This window comes from Betta splendens, chromosome 4 (genome assembly GCF_900634795.4).
Source record: "Betta splendens chromosome 4, fBetSpl5.4, whole genome shotgun sequence".
In the NCBI taxonomy this organism is placed as follows: Eukaryota; Metazoa; Chordata; class Actinopteri; order Anabantiformes; family Osphronemidae; genus Betta; species Betta splendens.
Window position 1 is genome coordinate 15,933,156 of NC_040884.2, and position 15,345 is coordinate 15,948,500.

General features: G+C 43.8%; 5 protein-coding genes across 5 annotated transcripts; all 5 read right to left on the bottom strand.

The window, feature by feature from the left end:
* Positions 1–353: 353 nt before the first annotated feature.
* Positions 354–1,599, bottom strand: LOC114853691 (lipocalin-like). The gene is made up of 6 exons (XM_029147359.3): positions 1,436–1,599; positions 1,194–1,333; positions 991–1,070; positions 724–837; positions 548–649; positions 354–478 (listed from the first exon to the last, which is right to left on the bottom strand). The coding sequence occupies exons 1-6, from the start codon at positions 1,526–1,528 to the stop codon at positions 444–446; spliced, it is 564 nt and encodes a 187-aa protein (XP_029003192.1). The 5' UTR covers positions 1,529–1,599; the 3' UTR covers positions 354–443.
* A 518-nt stretch (positions 1,600–2,117) lies between these two features.
* LOC114853692 (lipocalin-like) lies at positions 2,118–3,972 on the bottom strand. The gene is made up of 6 exons (XM_029147360.3): positions 3,800–3,972; positions 3,572–3,711; positions 3,419–3,498; positions 3,225–3,338; positions 3,041–3,142; positions 2,118–2,965 (listed from the first exon to the last, which is right to left on the bottom strand). The coding sequence occupies exons 1-6, from the start codon at positions 3,893–3,895 to the stop codon at positions 2,940–2,942; spliced, it is 558 nt and encodes a 185-aa protein (XP_029003193.1). The 5' UTR covers positions 3,896–3,972; the 3' UTR covers positions 2,118–2,939.
* A 596-nt stretch (positions 3,973–4,568) lies between these two features.
* c8g (complement component 8, gamma polypeptide) lies at positions 4,569–6,513 on the bottom strand. Its single transcript, XM_029149473.2, has 7 exons — positions 6,301–6,513; positions 5,554–5,699; positions 5,341–5,411; positions 5,151–5,258; positions 4,928–5,032; positions 4,807–4,842; positions 4,569–4,698 (listed from the first exon to the last, which is right to left on the bottom strand). The coding sequence occupies exons 1-7, from the start codon at positions 6,481–6,483 to the stop codon at positions 4,679–4,681; spliced, it is 669 nt and encodes a 222-aa protein (XP_029005306.1). The 5' UTR covers positions 6,484–6,513; the 3' UTR covers positions 4,569–4,678.
* A 630-nt stretch (positions 6,514–7,143) lies between these two features.
* Positions 7,144–8,949, bottom strand: msrb2 (methionine sulfoxide reductase B2). The gene is made up of 5 exons (XM_029146026.3): positions 8,816–8,949; positions 8,204–8,301; positions 7,816–7,892; positions 7,576–7,723; positions 7,144–7,419 (listed from the first exon to the last, which is right to left on the bottom strand). The coding sequence occupies exons 1-5, from the start codon at positions 8,928–8,930 to the stop codon at positions 7,288–7,290; spliced, it is 570 nt and encodes a 189-aa protein (XP_029001859.1). The 5' UTR covers positions 8,931–8,949; the 3' UTR covers positions 7,144–7,287.
* A 246-nt stretch (positions 8,950–9,195) lies between these two features.
* armc3 (armadillo repeat containing 3) lies at positions 9,196–14,676 on the bottom strand. Its single transcript, XM_029146014.3, has 17 exons — positions 14,526–14,676; positions 14,257–14,312; positions 14,030–14,150; positions 13,710–13,835; positions 13,399–13,467; positions 13,134–13,309; positions 12,809–13,003; positions 12,544–12,727; positions 12,272–12,424; positions 12,083–12,191; positions 11,505–11,754; positions 11,174–11,310; positions 10,892–11,060; positions 10,722–10,813; positions 9,911–10,072; positions 9,505–9,667; positions 9,196–9,407 (listed from the first exon to the last, which is right to left on the bottom strand). Exons 2-17 carry the CDS (start codon positions 14,302–14,304, stop codon positions 9,222–9,224), a joined length of 2,340 nt encoding a protein of 779 aa, XP_029001847.1. The 5' UTR covers positions 14,305–14,312; positions 14,526–14,676; the 3' UTR covers positions 9,196–9,221.
* Between the last annotated feature and the right edge of the window lie 669 nt (positions 14,677–15,345).

A 15,345-nucleotide genomic window follows, 5' to 3' on the forward strand; every position in this document is an offset into this window, starting at 1 on the left:
TCAAAGAGGAGGCACAGTCATAATGACAAAACTACAAATTTGATGAGTGCTGAATTTAAGTGTTAGTGTTAGTTTTCATTCTCTCCATTGGACACAAACTGATGACCTGTTCTCCTGTCTCCTCCCACAGTCACAGGCTTCTCATCTGTGTAATCATGACTCAGCTTATTCCCTTCTCTGCTTCCGGTAAAATAATTTTTAGCTTCTGGCTTTAATAGTTACTATAGTTAGTTTGAATTAGTTCAGTGAACTGCCTGCTGTCACTGTACTGGGTGTAGTTTATTTATTCCTGTCTGAAAACCTACTCACTAGATAGTTAAGTGTCAAACATTATGAAAAGACTTTGAATCCACTTTGAGTAGAAATTAGTTCACTAAAACTTTATTTTCTGTAACCTTCATTCCAAATGAAAATGTCAATCTGCATTTCATGTCTGCAGGACTTCATTGATCAACAGCGGGTTCCTCTGGACACTCGTCTGTAACACCAGAAAAGAGGTGGTTCATGAAAACAGCCTTAATAGTGTAGATCTATTTTAATGACCTACCGTTTTTAGCCAGGATTACTGTGTTTTCTGGGAGGACGCCAGAGAGAACAGAGAACTGAGTAAAATTCTGCTGCAGAGCAACGCGGGCCTCCTGAGTACGGCCTGCGATCACAGTACAGGTTGCTGTAATACTTCACATCAATTGTTTTCTCAGCAGCAAAAAGCTCCAGACTTACTGAGAAGCTCAGTGGTAACATACGACTCTGAGCCCTTCGTCTTATTGGTGGAGATCAGAGCGTAGTCGTCGTACACGGCCTCAACAATCAGCATGTCATTGTTATTGTTCCACACTGATTGAAGGAGAAATACACCACGTCAGGAAGTGTGTGTGTGTGTGTGTGTGTGTGTGTGTGTGTGTGTGTGTGTGTGTGTGTGTGTGTGTGTGTGTGTGTGTGTGTGTGTGTGTGTGTGTGTGTGTGTGTGTGTGTGTTTGCTCTAATTACTCTTGCTGTGGTAGACGAAGCGTTGAGGATTGTCAGTTTTGTTGGCGAGGTTACTATATCTCCAGCAGGTGCCATCATCTCTACAAAAAGGAAAAGAGATGCATGAGTATTTTGTACTGATGAGACTGTATAGTCGTTCTATGGATTTGAGAGAATTTGAATTACCGGCCTATTACGTATTGTATCATTTAGACAGGATTTACTTCAGTATGGCAGAAGAGAGCTCCAGGTTTCCTTCAGCAGTTGGTGCAAACACAGTAGTGCCCATCTTCATGTCGGCCTTGTTCTTCACAAACCACTCCGCGTTGGTCGCCATGCCGACACGGAACCATCTGCCTGCCATCTGAAGCAAAGGCCAAAACCCTGATCAATATGCTGCTTGAAATAAAATGCAGACCACCCTCTAGACGAAGACCCTGTGAGACGCGGTCCCTCCCTCTCTTACTTTCTCCAGGTTGAACGCTTTAGGAGTGTCATCAGCACAGGTGGTCAGGACGCACAGCAGAACCGCCAGCGTCCTCAGCAGAGTTCTCCCCATAGCTTCTGTGTGATGTGAGCTTCTCCTGTGATGCAGTAGATGAAGCCGCCTTGGGATAAAAAGACGCGAAGGGGAGGAAAGGTCCTTTTATCTGACGGGGACCTGCTCCTGGTCCCACTTTCCCTTCAATCATTAACTGCTTCCATTACAAAAGCTCGCTGGCCTTCACCCACTTGTGCACGAATCATCGCTGTTACGCAAGCAGCACGTGTGGATGGAGGCAGGAAGAGAGGAGGAGGAGACGCCAGCACTGATTCATCTGGGGTGTTTTTACTTTAAGAGATGTTCAAGACTGAAAACCTTTGACAGTGGTGCTTCTCATCTCTAATTTGGAAGAAGCCAGTTACTCCAGCAGGTCACTCACTGTGTTTCCTTTCAGTGGGACATGAAGAGGTAAACACTGCATCCTCCTCCCTCCTCCACCTTGCTTCCAGTCATGAACCTCTGCAGATACAGGTGGCTCTTAGCTCAGCACAGCATAACCTGCATTGCCAGCAGCAATGGAAGCAATAAATCAGTGAGGCACAAAATTCGCACTACAGTTTTTAATAAAAGGAGCTGCCAATGCTGCAAACAAGGATTTAAACGATTGAAGTTATGAGAGCTTTATTAAACCTTTAAATTAAAGATTTATGGGAGAGATGTGTTTAATGCCATCTCTGTAATAAGTGAAAATATTCCTGAATGATGAATAAATTCTGACAAAGAATCTTCAGTAAAAATTGCAAATTGGTCTCGTGCCGAAATCAAAGCTCAAAGGCATCTTTAATAATGAATTATACATAGTCCTTTATCTTTTAAAAGTCAAGAGGCAACTAAAGAGACCTGCACGTGGTTATCCATGAATATATGATTGAGAACAGATGGAGACTATTGCTCAGATGAGAGAGAAAATTAAACTGACTAATGTGCATTTGGTTATTGATTTTCACAGCCAGTCATCAGTATGAACATTATGTTTGGTCTTGCCTTTTACTAAACAGATGTTTTGACGATATCTCATTAGTAAACTGAGTGAGCTACTGATATACTGTTTGTTGAATTCATTGAATTTTAATGACGTTTGAAACATGTCACGTGCTGCCCCCTTGTGGTAGAAAAGCAACAATTCAATTAAATTTTCACTTCAATTTCTTTGTTGTAGAACAGTTATATGCTGCAGTTGGCTGCTGCTGCACCTGCTGTAACACAATGAATCCTGCTGCCTTGTCGTCATAACAACATAACAATACAGGTTGTAATCTTTATTTTTCTTTCTCTTATGTCACTGGCAGTGCTTTATTGGCTTTATTACACAGCTGAAGCTAGAGAGAATGTGCTCTTAATTAACTGCTCTTTTGTTTAACTATTAACTGCTACCGGGTGCAGATGGGAGTAAGTTTGAGCCTCATTGTTCGTGATGACGCAGACTTCACAGCGACTCCTCGGGACACTCACCTGCAGCGGCAGAAACGGCAAAGGTGTTAGTGTGAAGAGTTTTGTTTGGAGTTTTTTATATCATCATCCACCTACTGTTTTTCTGCAGTATCGCGATGTTTTCTGGCAGAACGCCGCTGTCCAGGGAGAAGCGCGTGAACCTCCGCTGCAGAGCAACACTGGCCTCTTGACTACGACCTGCAAACAGAAAGTCACATGGTTGGATTCTGGTTCCCCCCAAAATCACGCTGCGTCGCGGATGCTGTGATCGAGTCCTTACTATAAAGCTTGTTGAGAACCTCGGACACTCCGTCCTTTGTCTTGATGGTGTGGACCAGAGCGTAGTCGTCGTACACGACGTCAACGATGCGCATGTCATTGTCATTGTTCCAAACTGATTAAAGTGGGAAAAAGAAGCTTCTGAAATGCTCATTTGTTTTTTTCTATTTGTTGGTGAGGTCTGTTTCTACTCACTGCGGCTGTGGAAAACGAAGCGTCCAGGAGTGTCGGTCTTGTTGGCATAGTGCGTCATTCTCCAGCAGGCACCGTTATCTCTGCCCAGTAAATCAGCGTATTGGTCTTTTGTTTGTTTTATTTTGAAAATCCGATTGCACAATAACCACTTACTTCAAGTTTGCATAGGAGAGCTCCACGTCTCCTTCAGCGGTTGCCACTAAAACGGCAGTGCCCACCTTCATCTCTGCCTTGTGCTCTGCAAACCACTGAGCGTTGGTCGCAAAGCCAACGATGTACCACTTGCCCGTCATCTAAAGCACAGGGGCGGCAGCGGACTGAGAAACCTTCTCCTGCACCCAGGAAGCGCGACGGCGCCGTCAGAGCAGCAGTGTCTCCTACCTTCCCCAGGTTGAAGTCTTTAACGGGAGCGACATCGGCACCAGCCGCCAGGACACACACCAGCGCCGCCAGCATCCCCAGCACCGCGGCCCCCATAGCGTCTCCTCTGGGCTCCGAGCAAATACCAGCGGGGTGTCAAGACGCGGAGGCAAGTGGAGGCTCCTTATATCTGTCAGAGGCCTGCCCCCCACCCCTTCACCCCCTCCCTGTCCCCTCCTCCCTCCCTCCCTCCCCTCCTGTAACTGCATTGTAGGAACTCTCTGGCCTTCACCTACTGGCGTGTTACACAACCGGGACGTGTGGAAGAAGGAGAGGGAAGAGGTCAGGAAATAACAAAGGCTTCCAACCCCTGCGCTGTCCTCAGTCCTCCTTTGCCAGAGCTCGGGCATGCTGGGTTTGCTAAACGTGCAGCTGTCTTCACCTTAGGTCACATAATAACACATAAAGGTCTATTTGCATTCAGGAATGAGGAATCAGATGCACAGGACAGCGTGATTTGATTAATTTACACTTGTTTTAAACTCTTCATCTATCAATAATTCTTATGTGTTGGCGCTGGTGCTGATTTAATGTGTATTCACTGCTTAGATCGACTGGCGGACGCCTCAGAGCTCCCTTTGTTCAGACACAAGCCGGACGCTGACTTTCAAACAGCTGCTTCTGGGACAAACGCGCTGGAGCGACGTCCGGCAGAAAGCCCGCTTTGTTACCGACTGTCTCGACCCTCGAACGTGCACACGGCCACACAGAATGAAAGACAGGCTCGAGGTGGGATAGTCAGAATCAGCGGGTGCCAGTCGCGCCACGCTCCATTGTGTTTTATTGGACCCCCTTTAAATGACACAAGGCCCGAACAGCCTGTGGAGCGGGTCGGCTTCTTCAGCACGTGGGAACGCAGTCTGCGAAGGAAAGCGGGGCAGGTTCAGTTACACACACGCCGATGGTTGTCACGTTGGATAGACACATGTTGAGCCCGTTGACGGTTCTGTCTCACAGGTATAACTTACTGATGACATGATCCTTGTCCACATCACCACAGTGACCTTCAAGGGAAAACAAGGGTTAGCACGAGAAGGCGTCCGCTGTTTATTTAAAGCCCACTCTAGAGACAATGTGCTGTGAACGCACTGTATGTAGGAAAAGGGACGAGGTACGCCAGTCCAAACTTCTGCTTATCAGCAAGACGCTCGAACTTGGTCAGCATCGGCTCCGACAGGTTGTCAACAGACCTGCCTGAAAACGAAGCCCCGACATAAACGTCACGACAACACAAATGTGACTGAACGAAGGCGAGACCGTTCATGCGACTGATTTGCTTCCAGGTGGACGACCACCACTCGACACCTCTCACCATAGAGTTTCACAGTCATCTTTCCCTGTTTCTGGAAGTAAATGACGGCGTATGATGTGTAGTCTGTCTCCCCTATCACTATCTCAGTGTTCAGCTCTGGTCGTGGTCCTGATGAAAACAGAATGCACATTTAGACAAGCGTGATGCTAAATTACTGCTTTTTTTATAGAACAAAGGCATAAGGGTTGACCTTTAAGCGTCAGTCGTCCTGGGGTCTGAGTTAGATAGTAGACCTGTAAGACCTCCCAACACTGGTGATCACTGAGAAGAGGAAGGTCAGTCTTCAGTATTAACCAGCATTAAATGCAGGGATGACAGATTAGTGGCTTGTTTGCTCCCTCTGCTGTTAAACCAAGGTACTGGAGAATACAATGGCGCCCACCTCCACAGTGTGAATACTCACCGTCTTGTTTTGGTGCTGACCGACAGTGTATCAGTGGCGCTGGGGGAATATGTGAGGGTAATGACTGTGGGCTCAACTGCAGTCCCATGAGTCATCAGGTACGAGCATTTGGAGGCGGTGTTTAGCAGGTACCATTTCCCTGTCATCTGCAGCGCACACAAGCAGGATGTAAAGAAATAAGTAACATACGCTGTCGCCCACAACCCCATAATGAACAAAAATGTTCAAAGATAAATATTCAGGGTGACCTATGGTTTCTTTTGTTTTTTGTCCCACTTCTCTCACAATTATCTCCTGTTTTGCTCGAACTCTACTTCATTTAAAAGCCCCTTATTGGTTAAAAGCCCTATGTTGACACATTACACAAGCATGTCCACTTATCCACTAATCCATAATCAGGCAGTTTAAAGTTCTACATTCATGTTTGCTCGAGATTGTTTTGTAAGTTAGCGTTTACGTCTTGGCTCTTGTTATTAAAGGAGAGAAACCTGCTGCTGTGAATGAGCCAGAACCACAAACTCTGTAAAAGCTGTCCTCACTTTGCTCGTGTTCGTGTGAAAGCGTCAAACGCCTTAAGGCCTTGATGTTATTTTGCCATTTGCTAATTTTTTACACAGTTCACGTGTCAGCACAGGAAGGTGAAGCGCAGTTAACGCGTTACTGTCAGGAAGTGGTTGCAGCCCAGCGCCAGGAAACAAGCTCTCGTTTAACAAAGTCACACCTTCTCACCACTTTTCCTCCTCTTACCTTCTGTATGTCTATGTTTGCTGCTGGCTGGGTCACATCAATAGGAGTGACCTTTGGCTCCTTGGGAGTGGGTCTTTGGGGCCGTGGTCGACTCTTAGCCCCCCCTATAGCCTGACCGGACCCCCCCACAAGCATGCACGCCAAGAAGACCCCTGCCGCGATGCAACGCCGCACTGCAGCCATTCTGCTGTTAGGAATTAGGAGAACTGTTCAGCTCTCTGCACTTTTACCTCCCTCCTCTTGCAAATTCTCCTCCTTTTTTTTCTATTGATTTTTGTGTTCCCCGCGTCTCTATCTTTGCTTTACTCATCCAGAAAACAGTACACAGGCACACGAGGAGAGTCTAGAAGGCTAATTATTAACTTGGTTGACTGAAAAACAGCCTGAGGTCATTGTTTAATTCTAGATGTTCCCAATTCCCAAATTCTATCAGCAGTAACTGTCTGTCTGATATCTGACCTGGTAGAAGGATTGCTAGGTTATTAATGCTAAATAAACTCTACAGTGTTGTAAAAGTAAACCCCCTTTTATTTTCCCGCAGCTTCTTATCAGCTACGTTGTTTCGAGACAATATAACAACAAACTCTCCAGGTTTGTGTCACTATTTAACTCCTCAACTCTGTGACCTATATTTGAACACAATGAGTCATTTTCCTTCTCCAAACACTGATGATATTTATCTTCTGTATGCAGATATACTTGATTTCTCACAATGGTCACTTATCAGTGAGACAAATACAAATTATTGACAAATTACTCTATTCAGTTTGCCACCCTGAATATCATCCCTTCCAGTAGTTTCTCGTTTTTTCTACAAAACCGTTATAAAAACAAACCCATGACTGTGTTGTGAGTATGCTTTATTAAGACACTGGGGTCTGGAGGAGGTAATGGTCCAACCCCAGGACGTACATTTACAATAAACTTTAAAACAAACATTAAAACACTATATGTATTAAACACACTTAAACCACACAGTAAAGTTCATCAGTTCTGCCCATTATTTTCAAGATTGTTATTTTCCCTGGGTTTAAACTTGAGGGCCACACTGTTGATACAGAATCGTTCGCCTGTTGGATCTGGTCCATCATCAAACACGTGACCCAGGTGAGCGTCGCACTGCACAGCACACAGCAAAAACAGAGGTCACATGTATCTTTTGATTTTCAGCACACAGCAACCACATGAATTAGCCTTGCAGTTCTAGTCTTTTTGGACTGAATATCACTGCAAGCAGCTAATCTGAATTGGCTTCACCATCAACCGACGACTCACATTTTTACAGAGGACCTCTGTCCCAGGACTACCGAGGCTGTTGTCTGGACGTCGAAATATAGAAGCGTGGCTTTCATCCCGCCCCCATGTCCCATGAGCCTCTTTGAACGCTGGCCATCCTGTTCCAGCATCAAATTTAGCCTCGGAGCTATCGAGATATACAGCGAAATATCACAATGGAGAATCAGCTGATTCATTTTTTTGAATAAACCGAGTCACGGTAGACTTGCAAAATGTTACCTGAAGAGTGGAGCGTCACAGCACACACAGTGGTACATGCCCTCTTCATAGTGGTTGACGTAGATCCCACTAAAAGGCTGAGAAAACCAAGACAAATCCGTGTCCTTACTTAACCTTTCTTGCATAGCATTCAAATGCTTTATCATATAATTATCGGTCAGTTTTTAATTCATAATATATCAAAGGTTGTAGCTGAAGTGATTAAACGTGTCTCAGGTCAACAACACAGTGATGATCAAAGTCCACTGTGCTTATGTTTATGAGTCAGGCAGCCTATCTATGTATGTCAGTGTGGCAGACTGAAATACATGCTCTATTTTCTATTCTTTTAAGGAATTTTTTTTTGCATTAGGGTGAGTTATATCACACATTCGTGTATGGAACTCACCAGCTCGGTTCCCTTCTCCCTGGTGACTACATACTCTTCTGGGCTGAGTTTCTTTTGCCAGTCCGTGGTCTCATTGTAACGGGTGAGAGACTGCAGGCCTGCAGGGAGCACACGTAGCAATGGGGTCACTGAGTTTGCATGTGCAACAAAAGGGGAACATCCAAATGTAGATGACTGGTCATGGATTATCAAGCAATTAAACAATAACCCCAGTGAAACAAAATGAAGCAAAATGAAGAAAATGCCAATTATCATATTGTCACTGCAACAGTAAAATACGGTACAAGAAAATGTAACATGCCACATATTTAACTGTAAAATGCAACATATGACAAGTTAATGGATAGCTGCAGGCAGCCCTGCGACCCACCCCCACCCCGCTTTTGTTAGCGTTCCGCTTTTGCGCTCACGCAAACCAAAGATTTACCTTAAATCTTCCAAAAGCCTTGCGTATTCTGTTCAACAACACTACACTGTCACACAGCTGCAGGTTTTCATAGACACAAGCTGGATTGTTGTATGCTCCCAACCCGAAAACACAATGACAACAACCACAACAAACACGTCGCAATTCTGCAAAACGTAACGGCATCAAAACATGGGCCCCGGTACCGTGAGACGTCGACACGACGCGGGTGACGACACGGATCCTCCTCGGCAGCACCGCGGTTCTGGCCGCCGCGTGTTGTGAGGTAACCCCGAAGAAACGAGCGAGGAGCCGAGACATGTTCGCAGCTGCTGTGTCAAGTCCTTCTCAAGTCAAATGCGGGACTCGGTCGCAACCTGTGCGCACCCTTTGGATCGGGTTTCCGCCGTCCTCCCCTGGCTCATCCTTGCAGTTGGCTGAGTGGCCCGGTCAAAATTCACGCTTCGCCTTACGCGTAATGAGGCAATTGGCTTTCTTTTATTGCTGGACAACGTGTAAAGAGAAACGTAAGGTGCGTAAACACGTGGCTGCTTTGTGTTACATTGTACAGACCAGACTAAAACTGGCTAGATGAAATGGTTTATTTTATTTCTATATAGTTTGGTATGCCACAGCTGCAGCAGTGCCTGCTGCTAGAAGTCTTCCAGGCTCGTGCATGAGGTCCACTATGTAGCGGCAGGGCTGCGGGTTCCCTTCAAAGAGCAGCACCTCATTCCAGGCCCGGTTGTACTCACCCCTAACGAGCGTGCAGCTCATTCCAATGCAATCGGCCAGACACTAAAATGTAGTGGGCACAGATCATAATTTGGAAATGCTGGAAAATGAAGGAAGAAGGAATAAACAGCGAAGGTGCTGTACGTGGTGGGTAGGTTACCTTGAAGAGGAGTGCCCTGTGGCAGTAGAACCCCTTGTTGATTGAACCGATGGGAATAATGTTAGACTGGAGCTGAAACTTTAGCTCATTGAGATGCGAAACCCATGGGAATCCGTGCAACTTTTCCTTCTCCACTGCATCACCCATGACTTCACTCACCAGCCTGACACCCATATCCAAGCATACAAACACACTAATCACATTTATAAAGAATGTGTTGATTTTCATATTTAAATAGGGGTGTGATTATTTGTCAACGCTGGCTCTGTACCAGTGTTTTGTTTATAGGGAGCCACAAGTAATAGTTCATGATCATTTCCATGTTTTAAAATATTAGGAAATGTTTGCCAGTATATAAAATGTGTTTTACTGTGTTGTTTCTATAGTGACATGTGGACTAAATCACCTGGCCAAGGCAGTGTACTGCTCCTTTTCATGCAGTGGAAGAATGGATTCTTTGACTTTTTGAATAAGACTTTGCAATGGGACATCAATCATGTTCCACATTTTATCTGCAGGAGACTCAGTCTTGGTCTTGTGTTCCTGTCTGTCAACCTCAGTCTTTTTTCTGTATAAAAAGACAACACAATTATATTTAAAAATGAGAACAGAGTTATGTGGTTTTTTTCATTAATAGCCCAGCATTCAAACGAAAAGGAAAATGTGGAAGCAATTATCACATTAATATAGAAATTCTACGACAATAAACACACTGTAGTCTGGACATAATTGGGCCATACGACACAATAAATTAAGACTCCAAAAGGATTATATAACATGCTGCTTAAGAATGCCTGAGGTGCTGTGTGCATGTTAAAAGGGGTAGACCTGAGGTTCCCTAAGGGGGCACTGCTCTTTCTTTTTCAGCATTTACTCATCAAAATGTTTAAAGGGTCGCTGTGCTAGTGCTTCTAGACCCTCAATGCGCCGTAGCACCTTTCTATGTATCTTCATGGCTACTGAATGCATGTGCAAATTCATTCAAAAATATATTAATCTAAAGAAAAAGGGCTTTTATCTCTGATTGTGTTGCAGGGTTTTTTCTTAAAAGGCAGTGAAGCCACGTTAATGGAGCACAGTGAATGCAACATGAGGAAGAGGAATATAGAAGAAGAGAAAAGTAGGTGGGGCATTCTATTAAAGCAGAAAGGGACCCCCTTCCTTCTCATGTTAAAGGGGGAAAAGACCCCAAGAAAACACAAAAATACGAGTCATACTCTGTTGTGTTGATGACAATGATGGGTCGACAATGGTTGACTGGCTGCTCTGACAGTTCCTCTAGAGTCAGAACCCTGTGACCTGCATCAGCCTGAAAAGTAGAGCATTTATCGTCATAATATCTATTATTAAAGTGAGTTCTGCGATACATAACCTGTGGTTCACACACCTTCCCAGCATCATAGAAGCCATCACTAATTATGTCAGTTGCAGCCAAAAGACCTGTCACATTGTACTTAAGAGACAGGTTGGTGTTAAGCAGGTTTACCAGGGTCAACTTGCTGAGGCTGCTTCTACGATTTACTGACTGATTGATGTCTTGAAGCATTTCCACAGCTCTGGAAAAGAAAACCAACAGGATGAATCTTTCTTTCACCTTTAACAATGTTTCTCTTGTCACACCTCTCGTGACTGGTCATTTTATCATAGTTGTGTCATCTTTGTGTCCTACCCATATTTGCATATTTCCACAGCAGAGGGCTTATCACTGGCAAACACATTCACTGCAAAGCATGTGTTGTGCAGCACCTCCTTGTGATTGGATTGCAGCAAACTGACCAGTGGCTGAAGTCCTCCAGCCCTTTTAAACTGTGTAGAATTGATGTAGGTATAGATAAATTTTATTGTTAGATCATTTACAATTTAAGAAACTATAGTAAAACAAACTATAGATTTTTCTTGTAGGTTAAAGAAAGAGCACAATAACTGTTTTTAATTTTATAATATGCATGTTAGTCACAAACATAAAAAGACTGCATTGTAGGTACTAATGGAACACAAACCTCTGTCATTGCTCCTGTCTCACACAGTAACACTCCCAGACACAGAGTGGTGTTGACCAGGACCTGTGTATCTGTAGACTTTAAGGGCTCTACTAAAGCGGGTACGGCTCCATGGGACAAGATGCTGCAGCGGATGACTTCATATTGTGCCATGTTGCAGAGCGTGGCAGCGGCCTTGGCGACCGTCCTAGAACAGCTTTCACAGAGCCGCTGGATAAGGATCTCATGGCCTCCTACCTCAAACACAGCACTAAAACACACCACAGAAATAGGACGGATGCAAATCTGAGTGGACTACATTATAGTCTCACGCATTAGATAATATTACTATGTTATTATGTTATAAGCATGAGATGCATCTGGAAAAGCACAAATACATAAAATATGCACACACAATTACTTATATTGTAGTGTGAACAATCTAAATTATTCTATTGTTACTCATTTTCTAGGGCTGTTTAAGGAAGTGAGAACAACATTTGCATTATTAGAGAGAAAAAAATAACTGAGTTCATTCTAGAAATGCAAAAAAGGCTAATGTTGTTTATGCAAATGCTTTCAGAGCATGAGTCACTCACAATACACTAGGCTTGTTTTTAAATGTGAGGCTGGAGAGGGCTTGCGTTGCTTCTTCTCTAAGGGCCGCACACTCACTGCTCAGACTCTGCACCACCACTGGGATACCGCCTGAAGCCCACACACATTCACAATATTTACTAATGACTTTGGTCAGGACGTTTATGAGACGAGTGTGAATGTCTATTTACCCAGGTCTCTGAAGCGATCTTTACTAGCTAGATGAAAGCTCATAGCAGCCACAGCCTGGCAGGCAGACGTTTTCACTGTGACGTCCTCCACACACAGAAGCTCCACAAGAACCTTTTCCACATTCTGCTCATGGAGCACACTACAACCTTCAGCTAAACACGCACACACACATTGTCCAGGCAAGACAACACATACATAAATAGAAAGTTCAAGTTGTATAGTTCTTATGCCTTCCAGACCTGTTACTGTGGCTTGTTTTTGTGTATCTTACAGCTATGAGCAACTCTTGCGATGCATTTAACAGCACTTGACTGAATTTCGGGGGTGCTGGGCGTGAGTAAAAAACCCATCAGTCTAATTAATCCTCCATCTTTGTGGATCAACTGGACGCTCTCATCGTCACACAAGCAGTTAGCCACTACCTGTACGGCATCAGCATGAAGATCCCTAAACCTCTGCAAGATATAAAAAAGAACTATTGTTGAATATTGTGCAGCACTAAAAGCTGCATAGTCACACAGATAAAATATACTTACCATGTTATTAAGCATATCAATGACCCTGTCAAACCCGTGCTCCTCTCTGAAGGCAATTTGCGTATCTTTATCAGTGGTGATATTTTGCAGGATCTTTAAAGCCAAATGTTGAATGACAGGGAAGTCCGAATTCAACAGTTCTAGAAGTGGACGGATTGCACCCAACTCACGAATTGCCAAACAACTGTGAAAATCCTTCACACATGCAGTACAAGTTAGGGAACAAAGTTTGAAAGTTACCAGACATTAGTTTTACAAAACTGCCTTTAAAACACATAACAACTCAGCCTTGAAACCTCCTCTTGGAGTGGCAATTTTTAACCACCTGAACTAGGTTGAAAATGACCTCCAGCGAGTTCTTCTTGACATCTGGGTCTGGGCTGGAAAGAAGCTTAACTAAAGGTGGCAGCCCGTTGTTGTCAAAGACCTGGGCCTTACTGGTAAAACTCACTGACAGAGAGGCCAGGCACAATGTTGCAAACTCATGGATAACTGCATCATCTTGAAAGAAAGACAAAATCAAACAGTAATATTAGAAATATGATTGCTCGTTGATATTTTATTTTGATGAATGCAAAAAAACAACTCACCTTCAAGTGACAGTTTGTCTATAATTAAGGGAATCACATCTGTTTTGCTCAGAGCAACCTTCACGTCACCTTTTAAACAAGAGTTCAGGTTAATGTTTTAGGTTGAGTGAGCTCTTCAGTCAACCAAGTTTCTTGGTTAATCACGAAAAACGGTCAACTCTACAGTCAGTCCACAAGTCACTACCACATGGTAAGTCAGGTAGACTTAATGACATTACCCCACAAAGATAGATAAGTTGCATCGTAAATCATCACAACCCCCAGTAGACAAGACTGCATTGATAATGTGTGTTGCGTGTTGTGTGACACACCATTGGTGGCCATTGTGCCCAAGGCAATGAAGGCATTACGTCTGACTAGCTTGCTGTTGTGAGTGATGAGCTGACAGAGTGGTTCCAGTGCCCCAAGTCCAAGCAGAGAAACCTTGCTCTCGTCTCCTAACAACAGGGGGAGATATTGAACAAGAAAATGATTCAGCATCGTGCTAGACAAAACCTTAAAGACTTACATGCAATGTGTTGAGTACAGGAGCAGGCAGCAGAGGTGTGGATGAAAGTTACAGCAGAATTGATTGATTGAAGTCATCATTCATAACTAAATGTGTTTTTAACTGCATGGTTGGATAGAGTACCTTTATCTGCAAATGTGTAGATTAGTTCGCAGGCTTTGATTAGGATGTCTTCTTCTGGAGATCTTAGCAGTAACACAGCTGTTGCTGGGGTTTTGATCACAACGTTTAAATTGGATTCAAACTGTTTGAGGAGAGAGACACGTAAAGGTTGTTTTAAGACTGTGGACATGTGTTTCTGGACACTATATACAATCAGTAGAAGATAAGACGGATTTGATTAGCCTTACCGTTTCCTTGTATGGGCTATTACTTTCCTTCTTTACTTTTTTCCCCATTCTGTAGCCTGAAGAAATTTGAAGAAATTAAACATTATTTTTTAATGCTACCACTGAAACGATCCCGGAAATAGCTTTACAGTAGTTAGCGACGAAGCTAACCTAACCGTTTAGCCGACCTGCAATTCAGCTTTGCACGGTCATTATAAGGGTTCACACACGACTCTTACAGTACAACCAAACACGCCTTCAAACTAGCTGACATATTCACTACGACTTACCTCACAGGTTTAAGTTTTATAACTACAATGCAGCTCGGCCAGAAGGACCAGACCGTAAATTTAGCTGGTGTTTTGGAAAAGGTGGTTGACAGTGCGTTGCTAAGCAACGCTAGGCAACGCCACGTTGGGTTAAAGCGGAGCCCTGTAGATTAGCCTACATGTAGATCTGTGGCTTCTGCTAAATAATAGTCTTACTAAGCCAGAGATTTATAATTCAACAGTTTAATGTATAGGGTTTAACATTTATTGTAAACATACTAGTTTTCCCTTATTCTCATTCCTGCAAATATAAATAAATAAAATTCATATGGGCTGCCTGTTTGTGGGTCACCGTATGAATGCATGGGCTGTGCGGTTTAAGGGACAGTGATCTCTGTACTCCATCGTTCATTTTATAGGACCGAGGTAAATGTCCTGCGGCTGTCTAGAGTCATAAAACAAATGCGTATCAGCACAGAGAGGCATCGTGCCCACAGAGAGCTACTGACACAGCAATGTGGAAACAGCACAATGCGCATCAGAAAGACATTAGCTCTGATGCTGCGGGACATTTTCATTGTGTAGCCTCAAATGAGCCTCGGACTGATCTCAGCTAAAACGAGCCAAAGATAATGACGAGGCGTTAGGTTGAGTCATTTATTTCAATCTTGTTATTATTATAGTTTATTTATTTTGCTCATGCATATTAACGGAACAGTGGGGAAAAGAAAGACGCCCACTTGCAAATTGTCATTAAGATAATGTTACATTGTCACCCTGAGCGGAGATTTTAGATTGGATCGTAACATTTTAATGACCACTGAGAATTTTTAATCCAGAT